This window comes from Myiozetetes cayanensis, unplaced genomic scaffold, assembly GCF_022539395.1.
Source record: "Myiozetetes cayanensis isolate MyiCay16 unplaced genomic scaffold, myiCay2020 scf1, whole genome shotgun sequence".
In the NCBI taxonomy this organism is placed as follows: Eukaryota; Metazoa; Chordata; class Aves; order Passeriformes; family Tyrannidae; genus Myiozetetes; species Myiozetetes cayanensis.
Genome location: NW_026086604.1, coordinates 98,385,502 through 98,411,026, shown reverse-complemented (window position 1 = coordinate 98,411,026; position 25,525 = coordinate 98,385,502). Strand labels below are relative to the sequence as shown.

The window sequence follows — 25,525 nt, the reverse complement described above, 5'->3', positions numbered from 1 at the left end:
TCTGTTAGTATCAGCTTCTGCCATACCTCATCATAGGATCATTCACTATGCCCCAGTTAAAGTTTATTGGTGATTGGTGATTGTCTCTGTTGGTTTCCCCGAAGTTCTACCCATGATGCACTAATGAATCTTCAGGTCTGTGAAAAATAGCTTTCCACTTCCTAACTACTTTAACCATTTGGGAGTGTTCAGCAAGATTTGGAGATACATTTTGGTAAACTGAAGAAAATTACAAATGTACTTGTTCCTGCTTTATAGCCCTGATTGTGTTTGCGCATGAGAGAGGAACAGACCCCTCCTATGTGCTCTTCATCTGCACTGAAAGGCAGCTTGTGACACCATTATTGTAAACATCAGTGAAGAGTTACCATCTCATTTTGACTAATGAGAATATGTCACCAAGAGGAATCTATGAGCACAGGCTATTGTTGATCCTGCTTGTTCACATTCCTGTATCAAGAAGGCTGCTGAACTCAAGCGTGATTGAGAGTCTCTCGAGGATGACCCTGGGCTTGGGCATCAAGTGAGAGGTCATTTTTTCCAAAGAGATGTCACCCCAAGTTAAACACTTGGAAAAGACAAGCCATGGTGATCTCTCCTGGAGCTAAAATAGAGACCTGGATTTCTTCAGTGAATGCTTGTTATGTATTTCACTCTTAAAAGTGCATAAATAAGATACTTACATGAGTTGTTGTCCTTAGCTCATTTGAGGTTTCTATTGCTGCTGTATGGGTAGATGAAATGAAACTAATTGCAGACTGCTCAAATAAAGAAAGAACCAGAAATAACATTTGCTGAGAAAGATGGGATGATGCTTTTCCTGTGTTCCTGGGATTCTTCTCTGTGTTTGTGTGTCAGAGGATGTGTGATTTCCTTATCTCTGCCCTGACTCCTCCATGCAGCTTGGACGTTTGTGGCAAGAGTTTGTAATGGATTTGGAAGGAAAGCTATGGTCTGTTGACTGGTGCCTGAGATGGTGCTTAGATTAACTCTGGCATCTTGAACCACCAGCCCCCAAAAAACATGTGCTGTTTGGGTCGACATAAATTTTTTCAACTGGGAGCTGTACATGCTTGGGAACAAAAAACTGCAACAGAGGACTTGCTGGAATGTTGTAAAAAACTGCAGAAGTGGTCTGTTTTAAGTTGAAAATTGGGGAATGGCATAATAAAAATAAATTGTTTCTCCCCTTTTTGTATTAGAAAAGCCTCAGGCCATAAACATCTTGAAAGAGATGGAATTTTTTTTCATCCTTCTGAATGGATCAGAGTTGCTTGACAAAAAATCATATTGTTTGTACATTAACCACAAGAGCAGCAGGGTTTGGAGTCCTATTTTTAGTGTCAGTTAGTCAACCAGCTTGGTACGCTGGGAAATTCCCAACTGCTGGCACCTAAAGGTTAGTATTATCAGCTCTCCAAGAACTGGTTTAGAAGATATTTTAGTTCCATTAGCTCAGTTTGTGTTATCAGTTGTAATAATAATAGTAAATTTATTGTTTGTATTATCTTAGCCCCTCAAAGAGCTGGCTCTGATGTTATTTTCTCTAGTTTTTGAGGAAACTTGGGGGGTGTTTTCCACTTTAAACCTAAATTCAGCTTTTCCACTAAAATTCTCAGAAAGGATCTTTCTACCTTATGTCCTTTGGAAAGCAATCCTTTAAGACTATGATCTGGGTTTATAAGGAGAATGTAGAAAAGTTCTCAACTCTTGATAGATAGGACAAAAGTTACCCTGTGTAAGGGAAACATCTCTGTAGTCAAATAAAAAATCATTGACACATGATTAGCAATTCTGATAAGGACCAAAACCTCTGCAAGCAACTTTAAAGACAATAACAGCTTAAACTCACAGATTTTAATGCCAATAGATACCATTCCTACTGTTCTGCCATGTCAAATAACTAGGTGTTCAAAATAATAACTTTGTGTACGTGATCACGCAAAACACATACATACCAACTACAAGAACAGGCCTGTACCTACATACCTGCTCATGTATGTTTTTCTTGGATCTTTTCATTTGCTCACAGGTTGTGACACCTGGCGGAGAGGGGAGGGGGGTTCGCATTTTCCAGCTTTTCTGTGCAACCATAATAACTGGAAACATACATGTGGGTTTTGTTTTTGTTTTTTTGGGTTTTTATGTCTTCCTTAAATGAAAGCTGAGATTCTTACTTAGTGACATGCCTGGAAATACTGGAGCTTTTAAGAAACATTGAAAAGAAAAATAAGACTTAAGATAAAATCACAAGAGCTAGCTATGCTGACTCTGCTGGAATTTATGATAAAACAGTCTGACTTAGTGGGACTTACTTTTCAGTTATTTTCATTTCAGGGTAAAATTATGTTTTGAGTAACTGCAAGGTTAAAGTTACAGTTGCTGAGATGTCCTAACCTTCATTAGGACTTGATAAGACTTTCTTCCCTGTAATAAAAATGTAATCTGTTCCTTTCCTCTTTATGTGATAGTTGGAATAACTTCAGCACTCTCACAGCTTGTGAACCCTCACCCTAGAGCCAAGTGCAGTCTGTCCCTGTCTATGAACTTTCTGAAGGATATTTAGATTTTTGGTTGTTCCTCTTTGTCTGAGAATGGATTTGAGAGCATATGGATAGCTGATAATTTGTTTTTTTAAGGTTATTCTAAAGTTTTGGGCATACCATGGGTCTGTGCTTTATGACTCATGCAGAGACGCCATCCCTGTAGCTTGTTGTGATCACTCCGAAGATGACAGTAGTAATGGACGTAGTGAAAGTGCCCTTACTTGTAATGAACTGCCTTGTGTCCTTTCCCTCGAACATGCAATTCAATCAAATATTTTGATTGAAATTCTTCAGTTGGCATGAAGCAGTTCTGAGCTGCATTTCTCTCTTGAAAGTGTACTCACAGCTCAGAGGGAGCCGTGTGGGTGTGTGGAGGTGAGGGCAGGTGACAGGAGCTGCCTAACACAGGCTGCTTTCCATTGCCTCTCCATTCTGTGTGCAGTTTTTTTTTTCTTCCTTCACCTTCTGTACTTGTTTCTGGGACATTAAGAGTGAGTTGTGTGCTCCCGAGGCATTTGAATCGCCATGTGTATTTTGTCCAGAAGGAATTAGCTTAGTGCTTTATCTGGTGATTTGTTGACTATGCAGTTTTCTTACTCCTTTGTACATATTTCTGATGTGTGCCAATTTAACCAATCAGTTAAAAAACTGAGGAGATGCAGTAACCTTTTCGTTGCTAAGGGGAAACTTGCTGCTCGTTGTGGAGACAAATACACCAAAGCAGGTACTACTTTTCCAGTTTAACAGGTTTAGCTGACATTACTGGTTTGCCACCGAGTTTATTATAGTTTCATAACTCACACAAGGCTGGCAGCAAATGTTTGGCGTTTGTTTCTTTGCCCGTGTAGCGGCAGTGATAGTCATCGGGGCTCTCAGCCCTGCAGATAATCTCTTCAGGGTTATCATTTACTTACAAACAGTCGTGTGAAGTATTTGTGAAAAGGCTTCTGAAGTGGCATTGCAGGCGGATGCTGCTGGGAGCTGCAGAGCAGGCGGTGTTTACACAGGGGCAGAGGATTTCTCTGCCTGGTGTGGTTCTCCTCAAGTGCTCGTATTCTGCGGCTACACTGTTTGCCTTTTTAATGAAGTGAACTGTTTGTTTGAAATATGTGGTAGAAGGTATTTAAACAGAAACTAAAGTAAACTTTTGGGCTGTTCACATAAGCCACGCATATCTGGTTTGTGAAGTGAAGGAAAACAATTTGGCTGCAGTTTACCTCTGGGAAGGGCAGTTAGGAGCTGTTTAAATAATGAACTGAGCTGCGGCAGATGTTGCTGCAGCCTCTTACAGGCCTTCAGTGATGACTGCTGCTCGTGTAGGCATTCCTCGGGATGCTGCCTCGATGGAGAGCTCAAAGTTGCTGTCGTTATTTAAAAGGGGGATTTATTCATTAGCTGCGAAAACTTGGGTACATTCATATTTGATTAAAACCATCCCAATTAGACAATGGACTGTTGAGATCCAACATATGCTATTGCCTCTATAACGTCATTAGTAACCCAGAGTCCCCACTTTGAAATAAGATCGTGCCCGAGTGTGCAGACATCTGTTTCTGCCTAGCCAGATGGAGGTCAGCAACATAACTTAAACTGCTAATCCTCATTGTGGAGAGGAGAACAGGAATCTGAGGAAGGTAGGAACAAATGAACTCGGATCCTGCTCCTGGCAAGGCATGAGGTATTGATGGCGATACAATGACTGGAACATGCTCTGCAGAGCTCTGGTAGTAAGTTTCTGCCTAACTGCAAGCAGAAGTTCAGAGAGTGAAGGAGGGCTAAGTGAAGTGATACTCTTTGTGGTTAAGGCATTACAATTCGTCTCAGAGAACCTCACTGCTGTTCCTGGCTCTGCCACATTTGTGTCTAATGAGAGTGTTAGTCGGCTGCAGCACAACTTTTCTCAACAATGACTGGCAAAACGGAGACCTTGATGGTGGGGAATGCTTTTCACCCCCTGCCATAACACAAAACAATTAAAATCGGTCATGTGGGGGTTCAGGAGCAGAGATTTCCAGTCCTGTCCAATAGAGACCATATGTTTCCATCCATCATTTATATTTTTTGGCGGGGAAGAAAGCACCAAATTGGTTGGGACTACAATGCCACATCCTCTGGCATTGTTTCTCTGCTCATTCTCGTTGGGAGCAAGGGGAGTCACAGCACTTCAGACTCCTTGGGCTCAGCATAGAGATTAAAACAAACAAAAAGTCCTTCTACTCCTGGAGTGCAATAAATATGCTAGAATTTCAATAGGATCCAAACAAGGACAATAGTAGCATTAAGAGCTGGAAAATCCTTTGATGTTATTGACCAGGAAACGACTGTTGTGGTCTCTGTCATGAACATTTAAACTTTTGACCTCCAACCTTTGTGTCAAATGGCTTTTCAATATGGAGGGTTACTATACCTCTCTTAGTGCCACTGCATTTAGCAGAGCATCAAACACTTGACTGGTGGGAAACTGATGCTTAATGCATTGGAAAAGCTCCAAGATTGCCAGAGGGTGGGACTGAGGAAAACTGTCTCCTCTTGTTCTGCTGAAGGGTAATGAAGTCCCTAGTTTTCCTAGAGCCTACTTGCATCTGAACTCTGCACATGGAAGGGAGGATTGCCTCTTGGTGGACAGGGGACAGGCACATAAAGTTACTTTTATTACCACCTCTTTTATGCAGTGTGCAAACGTACAGCTGAAAGATGGGCTTTTACAGGTTGAGGATATTTATGCCGCAGAGCTGAAATCCTGCAGCTCTGGCACTGCCCTTGGTGAAGTGCTGGCTAAGTGAAAGAGAAAAGGGTTTGCAGGCATCTTGGCCTTGGAGAACACATCAGGAGAGCACAAAGTATGAGGGGCCATACAGGCCCGCGTGGTATCCTTTGCAAGCAATGACCGAAAGCAGATGCCCAGGGGTTAATGTAAGAACATGGCAGGTGACTCTCCTTTCCTTTTGCTCCTCTGCCAATTAAACAAAATTTGCTGTCAAGGAATTTATTGGTAGTTTCAACTCTTTTAGACTCTTATTACCCTTCTTTTTTTGTGACCTTCCCTTGGAGGCTATTTAAGCTTCCTGTGTCCATAGCGTCCTATGTCACTTGGCTGTGTGGCAGGGAATGGTGGTCTATGCACCTCATCCTCATTTGGCCTTCTTTCCCCTCTTCTGGCTCCTTTTGTCTCCTTGTAGCACCCCTGGCTTCTTCTCTAGGATGTAGAGAGGAATGAAAAGCAGCCTTCTCTTTTGTGCCTGCCTACCCAGTTGAGTGTGCAGAAGAACAGTCCTTTCCCACTTCTCTCATATTTGTGGATTTGTGCTCCGCCTAATTCTACATTTTCTCACCTCTTGTCCCTTAATCATCAAGCTGAAGAACATGGCTGTGCACAGGCAGGTAATGTAACTTTGTCCCTTGATCTGCCTGGATTGGAGGCTGAAGAAAGCTACACTCTTGTACTCATCTGTGGTAGTGGCAGAAGGCTCAGTCAGAGACTGGGGCTCTGTTGTGCTAAGCACTCTAGAGAGGTGATGTAAAGATGGAAACTGCCCCGAAGAGTTTGCTTTTGTGTTGTTGCTATGCAGGAAAATATTTGGTAATGCTATGGGCCACTTTGCCCACTGCTGCATTTGTATGCTTCTACCTGTTTAGGTCTCTGTTCTTCAATTTTTCCTTTTCTCTCATTAGCAGGAGTGTTCTTTCTCATTGGTGAGGCTGGACCTACCTCACGCAGTCTGTGACACTTGAGTCCCAGCTGTGAGGCTGGTGTGAGTAGGACACAGTGCGGGAGGAAGATCTCAGGAGATGCTGCAGCTGGTTTTGCATTCAGGTGCCCTCTGCAGACATGTGCCCCTCCTCTGCACCTCTGATGCGGACACATTACTCTGCTAACTTGGGGCTGTCCTCACAGGGCGTAAGAACCACGAGCGTTAATTAGGCTGAGGTTGTCTACTCTTAATTTTTGATTTGTGTTTTGAAATAAGCATGCTCAGACATACGTGCCCTTCATCCCGTTTTTCAGCAGTGGTGCTCACTTTAAGTGGCTGAGCTAAAGGGTTGGCCACTTTGGGTAAGCAGCACTTGGTTCCCAAAGGAAGAAGAGTGCAGGCCAGATCCTGCCATTGTATCTGCAGAGAACAAGAGAGAGGGTGAAGGTGAAAGTGTTGGTAAGGCTTTATGAGGAACTTCCATACTCTCCCATAGAGAGAAAGCCCTTTGATGGGGAAGAGGAATTGGGGAATACTAAAAAAATCCTAAATATACAAAAAAGCATAGTTATATCTAAAGCTCATGCTCTCATCCTATGTGTGAGTAGTAGGAAATAAAGAAGTTGTCTGTAATGAAAAATGACCTTAATAAAAGATCATGAGCAAAAGCCAAGAGAGATTAGTAAAGAATGAGCAGTTATAGGCAATTGAGCCACTCTTTTTAAGGAATTAAAGAAATAATGGGTAGTGGATGAAATTACTGTCATTCTAGCTCTTGTTGGGACTTTTCACTAAAGAGGGTCAGAGTGTCTCAGACAAGATATCTGCGTATTAACAGTGACCAGACTGAGGCCCAGGGAAGTGACGCTATTTAACTATGGCCCTTTTTGTTAACAATATTTGTCTCAAAATTGGCTTGTAAAAAGTAACTAAGATTGATTGGAATATCGACAATATGTCATTCTCAAAAATAGGCTGAATGAGCACTTAGGATAAATGTCAATAGGGCAAATTAAAGGAACTCTCTGTGCTTTCCATCTTCAGTAATGATACAAAACAAAAAGTAACCAGCATAAAAATTAAATGTAGGGGAGAAACTCTCTAAGAAGGTGAGGGAGGATGAGAGAACATGGAGGAAGAAAACACCCTAAAGTCAAGTATTTAGAAATGTCAGGAAGTAATAACCAAGAGCTGATTTATGTTGTCTTTATTTGATTTGAACAGTGCCCATTTCACCAGCAGTCCCCTAGAAATGCTATGGTAGGTCACTGCTGTGTGATTAAGGCACTGTCTCATAGTGTGAAAATGAAGCATAATGGTATTTGAGACTGTGTGTAAGAAACACATGCCCCTGCTGGAAAGATAAGTTTGCAGAAATATGTTTTGTGTGTTATAAATTTCTAAGGTTACCTCCTCCAAAACTGTGTCATGTCAGCCTACATGGAAATGTGATGCCCAAGAATGCAGGGGCGACAACCCTGTATCTCGCACAAGCTGGAAGAAACCCAGAGAGCAAAAACAAGTGATCGTGATTAATTTAGGATATAGACATAGAGATGAAGGATGCAATAAATAGATATTACCGAGTGGTCTGACAGCACATGTAATAACTGCCTGCTCATCTGCAAGATGAGTGTAAACACCACAGAAGGAGAGTAATTGCTAAGGATGATACAGAGAGAAGCTAAATAATTATGAATATTTGGATGAAATTTTAAAAAGTCAGGTTGAACAGCAGGGAAAAAGAAACCTCTGAGTGTTCATCTGATTGTGCATCCCATAGAATCTAAACTGTTTTAATATCTAAAAATAGACATAATTGATCTAATTACACATTTTCCTCTCTTAATTTCTATCATACCATAAAATACTCATCAAAGCTTCTAAGTATAACCTATTTCCAAATCTTTCACCCTGTGATCCAGACCTTCAGCTGCTGGAAATCTGTTTAGCTACAGTGATTTTCACCGTGCTATACTAATACCCAACTGTTTGAGGTTTGGCGTTTCAAATAGCTTTTAAACTTGATTCTGGTGCACAGAAGAGCACACAAATCTCAAAAGTGTTGTTTAAACAAACTGTGTTTGCAGACTGACTCACACTGCTGCTTTATAAACTTCTAAGAATGTCACCAAAGCTTGCTGAATTACCCAACTTGTCTTTATTTGTTCCCACATCAAATCAACAGCAATACATGGATATTTCTAAGATTTTTTTTCCCCAGTTTCTATCTTTCTATTGCCTCTTCTTAGCCACATTTATCTTGGCATCTTACAGATATTTGTCATTGCTGAGTAAATATGTGCAGCCGATATCAGGGCATTCAGATGCATTCCTTGAGCTGTGTTGAGCCATAGGGAATAATCAAGCTGATGTTCCCTGATGCACCTCATTCTTACTGTCCAGGAAGCCCATGTTAAACCTCTGCTTAGCAGTTCTTTAGAGCTGAAGGCCTCACTGTGAGATTTCTTCGTGAGTTCTCTTCAGTGTGTATCAGGATTTATTTTTTTTGTAATCTTTTCATTTCCTCAGTTTCCACTTTGTAATTCACCTTCAACCACTGGAATTTGGTGTGTGTTACAGAAATGAGTATGAACCTGGTAGATAGGTACAAATTATTTGTGTATATACTGTGGTTATGCATCCAGTTACTTGCTGCACGCAGAAGAGGAAATGTTGAGGATTTGATTCTTCATACACATGTGTAATCAATGGTGCGAAGCATTCCAGAGCATCTGGGTAAAACCATTTGTCTGGGGTTCTTGAGAGTTAAACATGGATGCTCATTTTGGTTCTCATAATTCTCAGGGGTGGATTTTTAAGTGGTGGAGGCTTCACTGATGCATGGTGGCATGAGAAGTTAGGGGGAAGAACAGCAAAACAGCGAGTGTGTTGCAAGGCAGAAGCTGAATTATTTTTTAGCTCCAGAGTCCTTTGGAGGTAGGGGAGGGAGGGATTTCTTTTGTCAGCTTTCTAGCAGAGGACAATTTTTCATATTCTTACAGAGACTACATTATTAAGTTTGTTAAGAATTGCTGCATGTGATCCAGAGGTTGTGAAAAGGATGAGCTGTGCTGTACTGAGAACCAGCTGAGTTAGATGAAACAGTTATACCTCCAAGTAACAGGACGATGAGGCTAAGATGTCTCATTGTCACCCTCTTTTCCTGAAAGCATGGGCCAATGTACAGATGTTGTCTATATGCACTTGTACTCCTGTTCATGAAGGTTTTCTAAGGTTGCTTAGAGGATGAAGCAGCCAGAGGTTTTTGGCTGGAAGGCAGGATATTCCTGATGCTTTTCTACCAATCCGCTGTTTGTTCATGGGCAAACTGTACTGATGGAGTACTTTGACTTTCCTGCTCTGAAATGTATGTCCCAGGAGGGTTGTGGGGCAACAGTGCTGTGCCCACCCCACTCCCTAGGCAAGGTCATGACAGCACGATCAGGGCAGCACAAGGAGTCCTTTCTTCGCTTACCAGTGCATCCATCCCAGTGGAAACAGTCATTTGTAAATCACTGGGCTGTGATGCATCAAAAATTATGTTCTGAAAGAATTGGTGACTTTTCTGTCCAAGGTGTTCTGTACATGCAATATATTTATTGCCCTACAAGTCTGTTTCTTACTATGTTTTTTGTGTTGGTGTTGGTTTTTTTTCTTTTTTTTTTTTTTTTTCCAGCTGGGCAAATGGCAGGGAGCACTGGAGTCAGTTGAATGGACTTGAGGAAATTTAGTGAATATTTCTGAAGGCAGTCCTGCTGCTCAGACAGAGTTGCAGAGACTGGGAGGAATAATAAAGTGTTCAAACTGAAATCAGTCCAGCAGTTATTTAGCCAATACCTGCAACAAATTTGGCATATTAAAACAGCTCTCAGTGCCAGCTGGTGAAATAATTTCCAACCATTTTTATTCCAGCACAACAGTAACTGCTCTTCCTTCAAGTGTTTGGCATGCTGGTTGTTGTGGATCTACTAAAACCAAGAAACCATGTTCCCATAAGGTGTTTAAGTTTACAAACTGAAAAATGTTCAAAGGGATGGCAGGAATCTAAGATGTTCCAAAGTCTTAATTTTTGTTTATGCAAAGGTAGAAATTATTTTTCAGCCTTAACAAGAGGCACAGAGCTGGAGCTGTGCTCAGTTTGGGAGGTTTGGCCTGCAACCCTCTGGTTTATTTTTAAGATCTGTGAGCACAAACAGAGGGTAGAGAGGGGAAGTCTGATCATCATTAATACACACAGACACATGAAAGGGATGTGTTCTGACGGAAAATTGTCTTAAATCTACTGTACGTTATCACAATTAACATTTTGTGTTACTGAAATGGAGAAGACTTGCCTATTGAAAGTTATTTTTCCTCAATCTCCTTTTGTCCCTTTCTTGGCTTTATACACTTAATTTCTGTTTTTTCCAAGTTTTGCCATGGCTTCCTCTTTTTCCTATTTAAAATCCCTTTCTCTCTCAAGCCAGATAGTGAGTTAGTCATGTCCATGTCAACAGGACTGGAGGTCGCATTGGAAGCGTGTGCGTGCATGCGCACTCAGACACACGGAAAAGCCTCCTGAGATAACTGGCTGTAGCACAGCAGTGGATCAGCCTGAAAATAAGCAGTGCTTCAGATGGGAAACAGCCACAGTTGAAGCAGCAACCCCAGTCACCATAGGGAGACTCTTCAAAGTGCACGAAGTTAAGTGCGTGCATTAACGTGTGGCTGTGGCTCAGTCATTTTTTCTTCCTGATTAAAGCCTTTGTGTAAGCATACATAGAAAACATAAATCACCTCTTTCTGAAAGAGAACTAAAAAAACAAACCCCAGAGACAACATGTGCTCTTATTGAGCTCTAATGCAATCTGTAATTAAACAGAAATCCAAAATAAGATCTTTGCTTGGCAACTGTGAACCTAATTCTTGCCATAAAACCTGGCAATACCATTAAGTTCAGATCAGTTGAAGCAAATGTACGTGAAGAAACAGTGGTGCCCTTAGGGATTCTGCAAAGCTAAATATTAGAAAATTCTCATCTGGTGATCAGCTTGTAAACCAAAGGAAGTGTAGAAATTTGCTGGCAAACTCTTCAAAACTGTTCTGCGTATTGAAAAGGCATTAACAGGGAGGCTGTATTTTGCCTGATACTGTATCTGTTACATCTGGTATGAAAGCTTGGTACTGCCAAGTTCAGCATCAGGACTGTAATGGATTTAAGCAGGAAGGAGATTTCACCTCACGTGAGGTTATATCTAAGATAGAATTTTGCACCTGGCTCAGCTCTGACATGTAATTTGGGGAGCTGATCGTCCTAAGGACAAATGTGCTGAAACATAATGAGGGCTTCCTGTGTTGGGCTTGAGTCCTATGTTTTTTTGGCCCTGACCTCATGACACAGGTGCAGATATCGGGGCCACACTGGGCGCGTTCAAGCCAATGCAGGAGTTTTGTACAGTAGCAAATGTTTTCTTGATGTGCTGAAAAATGCAGCCTGTCATTTCAGCAGCCATCTCCCTCAAGGGTTTGGCAGGAATCACAAGGTGCTTGAGCAAGTTAGCTAGCTGAGGGCAGAGTGTTTTACTAGCATTATCACTACAGCTGAACTTTTCAAATGTAGTGATCCCCTAAGTAAGGCTTATTTGAGAGACTACAGAGTGTACAGAAAAGTTATCGTGAACTTTAGTGAGCTTTGTAGCAGCCTAACCCCTCTGTCATTGTCTCAAGGTGTTACACAGCACCTTTGAGTCAGCTGGCATTGTCCTCCTTCCCACCAAGTCTCACTGTGAATTGCTGCTGCCAGCTACATCTCATCAGACTTCAGGTTTGCTGTTCAGCAGCAAGGACCATGCATACCTGTCCTTTTTCCCAGTTTCTTTACCTTAATGCTGCAGCAGAGACTTAGGCTGTCAATTTTCAGAGAACAAGTTCTCTTTCAGAGAACAAGCCTCTTCTTTTTTACAGTATGGGGATGATTGTAATTTGAGAGAGATGATCCTATTCACTTCTTTAAGGAAGCAAGAATGGTTCTTGAAAGAGAAATAAAAAGGCACATTTTACACAACAAAAAGTCAGCATAGATTGATGTATTTTCCAGAAAAATCTCACAGTGATAAAACTGATGAGTTTGTAGCACTTCAGGCAGTTGTGCCTCCCATTTTGTTTTAAGGAGACTCTGCTAGCTGTGCAAGAGACAGGAGAGCATCTGAAGGAAGCTTAAAGTGATAGGCAGCAGAGAATTCAGAAAGCGGCAACAGCTCCCAAATTCAGTAATGCATGAGGAATGTGTTAAAGTGTATTTCCAGTGCCTTAGCATGTCCTTACAAGTTCTTGAAAATAATGGAACTTAAGCACAGAATCAGGTACTTCTACTGAATTAGAGCTGAGGGCTGCAAATACACAGGCAGCATCTGTTTGTGTACTTACGTCAAGGAGTCTCTGCAAGGATGTAATTGGTCCAGGAATTCACAGTTGCATTTGGCTGTTTGTATGCCTGACATATACTGTGGTAGTTTGCATCTTAGCCAGAATTTTCAAGAAGATAATAAATAATTTCCCTAACAGAATAGGAAGTCAGATTTTGTTGATTTGTTTTGGTGAGAGTAGTTCCTCCTTGCTAAGGGTAAGAATTTTGATCCTTATAGTTTAAATGAAAAACATAAAAACATAGTCAGAGCAGGTATCCTGTCTTTTACACTGAGCTTTCTAGTTAGGGAGCATCTCACACAAATGACCAGGAGTCAAATAGGTTCAGATTCAGTTCTAGCCTGAGTAGTCTTGTTCTTTACTCACCTCCAGCACAAATAATTATGGCAGAAGCACCTTTAATATTTTGATGGTGCCTTTAATGAAATAGTTACGGGGTGGGAAATGAAAAAGCAATGTGAATCTGGCTACAGCCTCAGTTGCTGCTTTCTAAACACCTTATTAAGCATTTCCATATAAATACGTGTCAACCGATTACGTTTTTATGCAGTTTCAAGTGAGTTCCAAGGGAAGCCCTGGTCGATGGGTGCTGTGGCAGCTCTGTGTTTGATCCAAGAGTCTTTCCATATAAATATTCAATGCTTTTCAAATTGGAGGGCTTTTGGGCCCCCAAGCATGTAGAATGTACCAGCTACTTTTGTCCTGAGAGCTGACCCAAACACAGGAGAATTTGAATTTCATCTGTAAAATTGACTCCACCAGTTCTGTAGTTCTGTACATTATTCTCCCTGTCTCCCATTTAGCATGTTAGTCTGCTGACAGTAGAGTACACAGCACTTAGCAGCTGGTTTGTGGAACCATCAGTCAGGAAATTGTATGATAAATAGGAGGTAGCCAGGTTTAGTGGCACTTTATTGTGCTTCAGCAGTTTTAGCCTGACTTTGGAAAAGTCATCATGTGGTTTTTCTTAAGGGTTGCAACAGGAGATGGCTACAATGTAGTAACTTATTACACATGCACTTGAGTTATGATGTTCACCAGCTGCATTGCTCATGTGTAAATAATAAACTGTGAGATGGATAATTATGTTGGGGTTTGATATGCAGCTCTGCTCCTGCTGATGGAGACAGCTCCCTCTGCCATGATGGAGTACGGCTGTTTCCCAGATGGAAACTACAAACAAGATGCAACCAAGATATACAAAAGAGCTTAATGTGAGAGGACTCAGAAAGATGTTCTTCAAGATTTATAGCCCATGTGTAAATACAACTTGTTGGTGCTCTGCACAGGCCCCACAAAGGAGAATACCCTTTCTGGGTTGTTTAGTACTGAGTTTCCATTTCCCAGATTGGGGAAGGTAGATTTTACATTCAGTAGGATTCAAATGGTGTTTCACTACTAATTACTGGAACTGATATTAATGGGTAGGTGCTCAGGCTGCTTGAGGGTGGGACAGTGGAGGCTCATCACCCTGAGTGAAATTGCTTGTTTTGGCCAGGTGAACTGCATCCTGTCTGACGTGTATGGGTAACAAAATCTCTGTGGATTTACCTGTGCTCCCCAGACTCACTCTCTTGAGACACATAGGGCAGAGAAGGATTTACCTGTGCATCTATGAGGTTGCAAGTGCGTTCCTTTTTGCTGAAAAAATGGTGGCAGATTTGTATGGTAAAATACCAGAAATATGCTTTTAAACCTCCTCCCTTTGGCTTACACCGTTGTAGTCAAATAACAGCAAATCAGGGAAAAGGGCAGGCAGGGAGATGTGCTAAAACATATTTCTCATGCTCCTTTTCCTCTTCACCTTGGCATCTGTTGAGGAATGTGTTTCAGGAGGTGGCAGCAAGCAACCTCCCCATGACAATGACAGTGTATTCCTAGTCATCTGTGACCCAGTTTTTACTCCCACTGAAGCCCATGAGTGCTTGCCATGGGGAATAAAGCTTGTAATAGATTGCATGCCAAGGTCCAGTTGGTACAGCAGAACCAGAATTAAAACTATCATGAGTTTGAGCTCCCAGCTTACATCATAAACCACAATTATTTTTCATTTACGTTGCCTAAGCCCTGAGTCAGTAAATGGCAGAAATGTGTTGTGGCATTTCACAAAATCAAGCCACAAAACTGGACAGACTTTGTCAGATGTTTCCAAACTTTCTTGAAATACTGGGAATATTTCCTCAGAAATTACACGATTTACTCTTCAATCCCCTGTGTTTACTCCCTCAGGGAAATGAGGCTTGTTCCTCTAGTTTTTCTCTAACTCCAAAACATAATAGTAAACCAATTCAACTTTTTACAAACACCATAAAGAAAAAATTCTTTATTTTAACCATCTCTAGCTGGCACCAGGGAGCTACTTTCACAAATAATAGAATATAAGAGGAGGTTTACATTTGGCTGAATAGAAAGGGCAGGACATTAAAGAGAATATACCTTCAAAGTCAGTGGGCAAAACTGAAATAGGCTCAGTTTTATTGCCAGGGCATAATTAAGGTTTTCTTTCTTTCTAGAAGCATTTTAGTAAATCCATGACATGACCTAATGTCTGTACTTCTCAGCTTTTGGTGGCGGATAAACACATGACTTCATCCAAAGTGGTAATTGGGTAATAATTGCACAGTACATCAGTTTGTTTCATGCTGCTACAGATGCTTAGCATCTCACTTCAATTTTGAGCATTTGAGAGGCAGCAGTGAGCAGCATCTTGAGGCACACAAATTGCACCTGTGTGCTGGTGAGGAGAGCTGTGGTGTGTGTGCATTGTGCCCTCTGAAGCTGGGAAGCAATCCAGCTGTAGAAGCACTGGGGAGGGCAGGCATGTGCTTGGCCCCACAGGGCAGAGCCCATGGGAGCATCAGAGGCACATTCCCCCTTTTGTCAGCCTCATCTCTGAGGCTTTCCAGAAACAGCAGGGAACAGGAGTCCTGACAGCTGCAAAATCCCCCATCCTGTGAAAGCTTTGGAGGAGATGGAGCAGGGGAGCTTACTGCAGCCATGAATCCCTGGGTCTCCAACCATAAGGACAAAGAAAGAATCCTTGCTTTTAAGAGCTGTGGATGAAATGAGTCCCCCTCTCCTTGTGCACATTCCTACAGGACTGGCCACTGGTGTGGTGCAGTTAAACATCTCCAATACGGCCTTTCCCAGTTGCATTTCCCTTTTAACATCGTTGTCTGATTTACTCCAGTTTTACTTATATTTCTCAGCATGTCACTTCAGTTTGGCTTTTGATTGTAGCAACATCTGCTGTTGTGTGTACATCTCCAAGGATATACTTTTTTTATTGTATTGTATTCTCTGCTTAGGCTTTTCGTCCTGGGATGATTTTTTTTTTCTTGTTTTAATAAAAAATAAATCAGGAATGCTTATGAAAGCCTTGATGGTCCTTTTGATCTGACACTTCATATATGGGCACATAATTATTTATTAAAGACTTTCTTTACATCCCTTTCCATTTAAGCTATAAAAAGAGAATATTAAAATTAGTAAATACATATTCATGCAAACACTGTGGGCCAAAATCTCCTCTCCAGTAGACCTGACTGACAGCATCAGGGAAGGAGATTGTGACCCACAAGTCATTGCACTGTTAACACATGATTTTCATAATCTGTTCTGTCCTTATGAATGTTGTTTTTAAAGAGTGATTGGAGATAATCAGATCTGGAAACCTCGGTTTTTTTTTTTTACAGATCCTCCTCACCTCTTTCCAGCATTCCACCCTCCTGTGCCAATTGATGCAAGACATCATGAAGGACGCTACCATTATGAACCATCTCCCATTCCTCCTCTGCATGTGTGAGTATTCAGTGTTTCCCCTCGATTCCGCTGCCTTGAAGAAGGAACAAGTACATGAACCTTTGCAATGGTTGAAACCATGCACCTGGAACACTTTGCTAGTCTTGCCAGAGAGTGAGATTTACTTTTGGAAAGCATCAAGGTTATCTGTTCATAAAGCAAAACCCACATTGGTGCTTGAGGAATTCTTGTTATAATAGGTGGCTGGCAAGTGTTACCTGTGTGTTTTGCTGATATTTATTTGTGTTATGTCATTCTATAAATACTAATCTAAAAGGTGTTCAACCCTGTGAAATACAGCCAGAAAAACATGTATTTTAATATGTCTGTATTAACCTTGGTATTCTTCATAGCTAAAATTTCCTTTCATACCAAAGGTTGTTTTTTTTTTCCTAGTGACTGCTATGAACCCTAATGAAATTTTTGGTAAATTTTCATAGTCGCTGTTGTGTGTGCATACAGGCAATCAGTTGATTGATGGGAATGTCACCCAAACAAAATGGCAAATGTGATAGAGCACATGGTTTACACAAAGATAAAAGAAATGAATACCAGTGATAACATGCATTAGAAAGGGGCGGTAGTGATGAAATCCTGTAGAAATAAATATTATCTTACTCTGTATGGGGAGACAGAGATCAGCATTGCAGAATAAACCAGTCGTTTTGTCCAGAAAACTGCTATATACCATTAAATATGGAGCCAAAAACCAAGGCTTGGTACTTCGCTAAAAGGCTTGATATATATATTTAATCATATCTAATAATCACCTCTCGTACTGAGAAACTACAAGAGGAAAAGAACAAGTAATACTTTGAAGAATAATGCTAGTTGTTTAGATGGCAGATTGCTTTGCTATGGCTATTAGTTACAGCTGTGTAATTACATATATGCAGAAGAAAAATGAAGTTGTTTTAAAACAAGTCCTCCTCTGTGAGCAGAATTAATTGATATTAACAATCCTAACTACATGCCCAAGTACACACACAATATTTTACCAACAGTTTTTTTGGGTCAGTCTTCTATTACTGAATTGTAATTTCAGAGCAATTTTACCTGGAGGTAAGTAATAAATCTGTGTTGCAGTCTTCTTGGGCATTAGAGGAAAAGTGGGTATTTATAGAAAGAGAGAGTAGATAAATTCGTGATTTATTCCTCAGGGTTCCTCTGATGCATCACCATTTACACCACAATCAACCAAATCATAAAATATACTCAAACACATGCTTAAATTTGCTACTAAAAGCTGTTGTAAGCTGAAGGCAGCAGGCTCAGATACAGTCATTACAGGATCATCCTGGATTTTGCAGTTCAGTCAATATTCTGCCTGGATGTTTTTGGGAGCTGGTGGGAGATAATCCTGCTCACTCTGAAGTTGGTGGGGAATTTGCCTTTCTCTGTTGTGAGGCAAATGGGGAAAGGAGCCCCAGGAAGGATTTTAACCTGCATCAGCAGAGGACCACCATCTAAGACCCAGGTACTGCCTGCGAGCCTTCAAAGAGGCTTCAGAGATCCTGTGCCATGTGGGAGTCTGGCTGTGTTTGCTGAGCTGAGCCATCCCTGGAGCCTCAGTCCCATGAACCCAGTTCATGGAATGACAAATCCATGACACCCCATGTCCACAGGGAGGGCTTTTGGGTGGGTAAACTTTGGGTGACAGTGGCAAACTGAGCAGCCTACACTGCTGTCAGTTCCAGGGTTTCTTTCAGAGCCCCAAAAGATGTTGGAAAAGCCTGTTTCATACCTGACATTCAGGGGTAGTCCTCTCTGAACCCAGAACTGATGCTTCTTCTATGGACAGGTAACCCGCTGTATGAGGGGCCCTGCAGAGGCTTGTTAGAGACAAGGAGATCTTATTGTGATGTGATATGACGACAGGCACCTGCTTTAGAAATACACTCTGATATCAGCCCAAGCTTTAAACTTAAAATTTCCTTGATAACTGGCCTTTTACTTTCCCATTAACATCTGTTAATTCTTCTGCTCATTTGGGTGTTACCATCAGAATGTGGATCCTATAGTGGAGTTGTTGTGGTTGGTGTAATTAAATATAAATGGGCAATTAAGCAACTTTAAAAAAAAAATGGTTGAACTCCAACAGCTTCTTTTTAGACGTTAAGGTTTGTCATGCTTCTGCAGTTTTCAGGAGTATGTTTTGGTGTACATATATATGATCTAGGCACACGGTGGTTTTCTTACAAGTTTTACTGAGCCTGGTGGGAGTATCACTTAGGAATAATCTCGCTTAGGATCACCTGGGATCGTTTGGAGCCACTACTTGAACTGCTGTCCTAGCACCCATTATAAAAAAAGAAGGAAAAAAAAATGAAGTAAGAACTGGATTGAGAAAGTATTTGAGAATTCTGAGAAAAAACAGTAAGAACACCAGTTGGGATGCAAATGTTTACCCACAGCTTCATCAGTTACTTCACTGTATGAGTGGTTTTCTCTTCAGCTTCACAATACTCTCAAAAGTGTGTATGTAATATAAACTAAAAAAAAAAGAAAAAAAAAAGTTGGCATGATTCCAGTTGTCCAAGCTTCTAGAAGTATCTTCCAGAGCCTGTCAAGCCTTAGTGGCATTAGTTTAAAACAAGTGCAGAAAAATATGAAGAGGGCCTTGTCTGAGTGATAACTGCAGTGTCTGCCCATAATTTTGAACAAAGCCCAAGTGAAAAAGAAAAAAGAAAGGAGGAATTTTAAAGGTGTTACAGTGCTCTTACATACTTGCAGCTCTAAAAAGGTGTATGTATTTATATGTATATTTCTTATAGTTTAGTTGCTGATGGTCAGAACTGTTGTATCCCAAATTTCAGCCTGGAGCCAATTTTTATAATTTGAGTTATAAACCCCTAAAGTAAGGGTTTGTGTTTATGATGGAATTGCTGACAGATGCTTATGTATAGTAGGACTAGCAGGCATTGCTGTAATTATGCTATCGTATCCTATCATTAAAGATTTCAATTGAAAGAGGTTTATAAATTGCTCTTCCTCTTAGATAAACCACCCTACATTAAGGCATCAACGATATGGTGCAGAATTGAATTAAAATCTCATAAAATGAAATATGTTCTGTATTAGCTGTTTGACACTTAATTTGCCTCTGAATGAGTAGAGGAAATCACAAATTAACCTGCCTTTGTTTTTCCAGCCATGGCTTATTAGGTGTTAGAACAACTGCAATTACAGCCCAATAATAACCCCGAACCCTTATGAATATGTACTGAAATGTGTCACTTCATGTTACCAAAACCTGTTTGTTAGGACTGTGTAGTTATCCTGGAATTTCTACAGTACATCTTTGATTATACTTCAGGGAAGATGTATAAAACTTAAGTTGTTCTTCAGTGGCAGTTTATGAATAACGAAATTGAAGCTGGAGCTTGTGTTTCCCTTTTATTATTTTTGGTTTTGTTTTTGTTTTTCTTTCAAATTCCAGGCATGAATCTTGGTTTAAAAAAAGAGAAAAAATCCAGTAAATAGTAATTCCGTGTTGCTGCTTTCCATTGAACTAGCAAGTTAAATTACTTCATAAACATCAGATTATTAAAGCAAAGCAAAAGAAGCATAGCTTTAGTAATCCCACTCCTTGCTTTGCTTTTAGTTGTTGTTTTTGTCCAGTTCTTTCCTAATTTTCAAAATTGATTTCTGAAGTCTGATACTAAAGCAGGAGCTGAAGCTCAACTAAGTTTCAGTCCTTGACATTTGCTAGGTCATCCATCAGAGTGTGATGTCTTCTGTGGTTGGTGTGCAAAGAGTCAAAATCATGCTGCTAATGAGGGGGTTTATTTGAAATTAATGCCCTGACTGTGCTATTTTTCTTACTCTTCAAGAACCATATCACAAATTTATTATTGGCTAACTCTTCCAGTTGCTTGGTGTCTTTGTTGACATTATCTTTGTTGGAATGAAAGTTGTAGGCAATGAACCAAGAAAGAATAAGGATGTCTTGTCTATTTTTATGACAATGCAACTGTAAATAACTGTCCCACAACTTTTAAAATCTGACTTAGCCAGAATAAGAGCTTTCATTTCTTATATTAAAAAAAAAAAAAAGCTCCTAAGGCAGAGGCAAACTTCTACTGATGGGCTTAAATGCAGCAATTTACGAACCTACCATTCTTGGTCACTCATTCATTCTCATGCTTTAACCAAGTTACATTAATAAGTTGGTCCCAATCTGCTCTATTTCAAAGTTGGGTTGGAGAGCATTTGAAGGTGATCTGTCCTATTTCATGTGTTGTTACCACAGCTGTGAAGGAAATGCAGTCCTGCAGAGATTGAGGCAGGGGACAACGGTCAGGTGGCAAAATCAGAAATGGCTCCAGGGTAGTGGCCTGTGTACATCTTGGAGTGGTTAATGCACATGTCGCAGGAGGCCAGTGGGAAATTAAAGTTTTGGGGCTGAATGTACTACAAGATGCATTATGAATCCATTTGGTTTCCATCTCTTTCTGTTGCCATCCCATTTTATCTTAGGTCTGGACTGCAGGTAAGGAAATGTGAGCAGGTAAATGTAAGGGAAGGTGTACTGATAATACCCATACGCTTACAGTCATGGGGGCTGCCCTCATAGGAAGGAAGTTGCAAGGTAAAGCTTGGTGTATTGTAGCTTCCTAGGATCAATGATAATCCAAGATTTGTTTTTTCCTGACTGCTGATTGAGACTAGCACCATCAGAATTTGGCAGCCTTACACCTTGAAACGATGCAAGTGCAGGTAATTCTGCATGAGCCTAACAGGAATGCCTTGAACAGATATTTTGAGCTTTATCAGCGCTCCAGTACTAAACCAAAGCACATGTTTTAGTTTCAAGTGACTTTCAAGTTGATAAAATGAGAGTCTGATTCTTAGATATGTTATTTTGTATCTAATTTATACACACATCAGTTACACAAGGGTGAAAAGGAAAGGAAAAGAAAGTCAGTCCCAGACGCTCAGCTTGTATCAGCCTCTTATTTTCAACCATACAGTAAAATTGGGGATGTCCAAATGCGAGAAGATTAAAGCGTTGGCTCTGAGAAATATCCTTGATTATGAGAGAAACTGCTAAGCTATAAGTTTGGTATGATGTTCAGGTTTTCCTATCCTTGCCATGGACATTTTGATTTTGATTTTGTCTTTTGCTTTTATTTCTAAGCTCTTATTTCTTTTTAAAAATCTTAGTGTTTAAACCTCTTAAGTCTTTTACTTGCTGCTTTACCTCAGTGTACCTCTAAGCTGTAGACTTGGCAAGGAGTCCATCAGCTTGTCAGAGCATTCATTGATCCTTTTGCTGTGGGAAGGAGAGCCCCACCCATCATGAAAAGATCACTCATTGAATTGGCTTTAATTGCTTTAAGACTTGGAATGGGTTTTATGGTTTAGCCAGAAGCCATTGAAGAAGAAAGGCTGGGAAGCTCATGGGACATGAAAAGATGACTGTAGTTACAGCTTTCCAAAATCATCCGTGAAAGTAGTTTCTGTAAGAAGTGAGAAATCTTGTATTGAATGGGAAACACCGGAAGAAACCTGTCCCTGGAAGTGAAGTGTGGCATGAAGAATAAGCAGCTGCTGATAGCCTGGAGGATTTTTCTAGCAAGTTTCTGAGAAGGAATCAGCATGGTCTGCTGACTCGTTAAGGTTATTCAGGGTTTGTTGTATGCCACAGTTATGCGTGTTGCAGGCTCTGCAAGCAGCCTCTTTCTTAGTGACAGAGCAGAGAGGAGACAGTAATTCACAGAAGTAAAATAGCAGGGCCAGATGCCTGCACATAAACTTCAGCAGATAGTTTTCATTCAGTGTCAGGCCTTTTACAAAACTTGGAAGAGGAAGCCTGCATCTAGACCAGAACTGTGATCTTTCACTCAATGTATAGTGTTGCATCATTTAAAACAGTGAATCAGTGTTTTGTTTAGCTGTTCATTCTTGTTTAGTAATATTTACCTTAAGACTTGCAGATCATAAATTCTCCTTTGCAAGCATACTTGCAGAGTAGCTTCAGAAACAGACTGTTTTTAAAAACTATCTGAAACTGCAAAAAGTCTCAAAAGCAAATTACTGGTGGCATATATTGAATTGCAGAAAAAACCCTTTATGTGCCTCTCTTAAGTTTTTGATTCTGAGAGACATTTAAAAGGAAAAAAGGTAGGTTAAAATGGTGGGTCAAATAAATAAATATTTTTGAATGTAACTATTTTACAGATGTGCTGTTACATTGATTTAAGTAAGCTGTTGTCGGAAATTTCTGCATAGTCAGTTCAACTCCTCTATATTTCTTACAGATTTCCTCTCTCCCTACTAGGAAAAAGTAGCATTAAGGAACAGCTATCTTATTTCTGCTGGAAAATAAATTCTAGATCAAATAAGGGTTCCCTGCTAAATTCATCCCAGTTTTTAGCAAGCACATTTACATGAAAGTCAACAGAATTGCCTCTAAGCACAGCAGATTACATTTGGTTCACATCATTCATCTGCTTCTGTGGTGGATAATACTTTGTGACATAATCATTTTCTCTGGAGTAGCTAATTGTAATGCCAAGGAACTACAATTTTATAAAGGAGAAACAATAGCAGCAGATAAATATTGCGTTAACAGAGGCTCTTTGTTCTTTTCATACAACCAGTTTGATTTTGTGCTATCTGGGGAAGTTACAGCAAGTGAAATGAGAGGAAAATTTTGGGGAGATTTTTAATGTAGAAAGGAAAGTTTGTAAAGTGCAGTGGATTGTTTTGTTGAAAATCTTTGGTAGAAACTTCCCCCAGATCGGTTTTTTTTTCCTTTTAATGTTGAGAAAAACATTTGAGAGGCAGCAGCCCTCAGCCCTAATGAGAAAGACATACTTCTAGTGGCTGACAGCTGGCTGACCACTTCTCATCATATGGTTACTCAGGAGTAGCAACAACTCACAGAGTACCTTCCTGGTGTGATGCAGGGGGAGGAAGGAGAGGGGAAAGCCCTTGGTGGTCCTCAGGAATGCTTGTCTGCTGGTCTAAACGGTACTGGTTGCCTCATCCCCACAAGAGGTAGAGTGGCACAGGTTGTCCTGGTGGAGCCCAGTCCCCTGAAAGAGATTCTTCAAGGGATTTTAATGGATTATGCTGTTACAGAGAAGCAGTTTCTACGTTTATCAGCAGCAAGGTATCTCTCAGTGGTCGTCAGCACTGCCACTTAGCTGATTTACCCTGTCTGGGCAGTTAACAGTCCTTAGATGAATTCTCAGCTGCCAGTGAGAAGTGGTTCCCTAAGGCAGGCTTTCAAACTAGCATGAATTAAGAGATGATGGAAGCAGAAAGAATGGCCAGCAAAGTCATGCCTCAGGACACTGTTCTGTGTAACATTTTTCTGTAGACTGAGGAATAACTAGGCACAATTTCAAGCTGTTGTGGCACTCACTGTGTGCAGATGTGCATACAAGTGTGCATATTTATGTGTGCACGTGTGCACATTTCCTCTTTACATTATAGGGTGAGTATCTTTGCTTGCATTTATCATGGACTGAGTAATTCTAGATCTCTGCAGTTAAAACTAATGGAAAGAGCTACTGAGAGTCTGAGAAGGATGGAAAATTGGAGGGAAAATGTTAACAAAACAAGAAGGTAAAATATTCATGGGCAAAACCATTGAGAACATGTGGATCATTACCTTAATTTAACATTTAACCAAAAATATATAGAATAGCTGCAGTGCTTGAGTTCTGCTGCTTGAAATTTCTATTATCTCATTCTGTTATCAGCTTCAAAGAATGCAAGCTCTAAATATAGTGCAGATTCAGAGGCTCTGAGCCTGTGGTTTCTTGGACAAAATTCCTGTGTTCTTTGTGCTGTAGTCAGCAGTATTAGTCGAGTGAGCAGATATTGACTGTGGTATTCACGTGCAGTGAACCAGAAGCAAGCCAACTCTATAGAGGCTGCTGTCAAACTTGTTGCAGTGGCCTGTGAGGTACTGGACTGTGACAGACTCCTTTTTTTTCAGTACAATTCTTCCACTCATGTTAAATCTTGCTTCAAAGGGAACTGAAATGTTACAGTCTTAGCTCTTTTTTTTTCCCTTTCTTTTCTTAAAGTGTACTGGTGAGATTCCTGTGCTGTGAATTGGAAGTTCCTAAAGTGAGAGTAGGAATAAACTCAAAGAAATGTGAGCAATGAGTACATCTGCAGTTTAGGAACACAAAGCATCTTCATCATACTCTCACACAATCTTTCCCTGACTTAGACTCCGTCTTCTCCCAACAAAAACATCAGGTCCTATAATCTTGGTGTATTGATTGAATGTAGTTTAGACTTTTTTTTCCCCTAAAGGATGAAAACCCAGAAGTTAAATTAATAGCTTGTTTCCCTTTTTACCACTATATATATATATATTTACGCATAAGCCTCTATTTGTTTGCATATATGTAGCAAAACAGGCTCCTGAGCTGGTGCCAGCAGTGCTTCTGAGGTGCAGGAAACTAACTAGCTGTCCCTTGCATATTCTCTATTATACGAAACCAGGGAAAAAAACCTCAATGACACCTTAATTTCACTGAAAGCAATGTGCTCAATGAGTGTTTTATCTGTGTGCCTTGGGGTAGGCTGGGCCAACATTTATGACTGATGTTATCGATTAATAGAGGAAACAATTTAAAGGAAAATCTTATGCTGTTTGATTTTTGCTTTTAGGATTCATGACCAAGAAATTATTTGGGACCTTATTTTAGAGGGAGGTTTACATAGAAGATGGACCCTATGAAGTTGCCATTAAAGAGCAGGTGCTTAGTCCCTTCCAGCACTGCATGAGTAGCTCTGAATTTACAATATACTGTGACTGCATTTATAGTCCAACTTTATAGGGGTGTTGGCAATTTTCTGGAGACTCTGTGGAGGTTAGACACAAAGGCAAAACATCCTGAAGCCCATGAGTCAGGAACACAAAGCTTCTGAAGGAATGAACTGACCTATCATCTTCTTGAAAGCATTATTTATGAGGTTGTGACCATGGGTGTTAAGGATCAACAGAAAATTAGGGAGTATTTCACATGAGGGAGAATTTCTAAACATATCAGATTTAAGTGGCTATCTCTTTAAAGATACACATCTTCGAGTCCTGTAACTCCTGTT

General features: G+C 40.5%; 2 protein-coding genes across 2 annotated transcripts in view; both read left to right on the top strand.

Annotated features, from left to right (window-relative positions):
• The window catches only part of EGFR (epidermal growth factor receptor), a 1,326,436-nt gene that overhangs the window by 1,118,321 nt on the left and 182,590 nt on the right, over positions 1 to 25,525 (top strand). The window lies entirely within an intron of this gene.
• Positions 1 to 25,525, top strand: part of GLI3 (GLI family zinc finger 3) — a 192,396-nt gene that overhangs the window by 80,760 nt on the left and 86,111 nt on the right. The window contains 1 exon segment of the mRNA XM_050330191.1: positions 16,342 to 16,447. Coding sequence (XP_050186148.1) covers positions 16,342 to 16,447 — 106 coding nt within the window.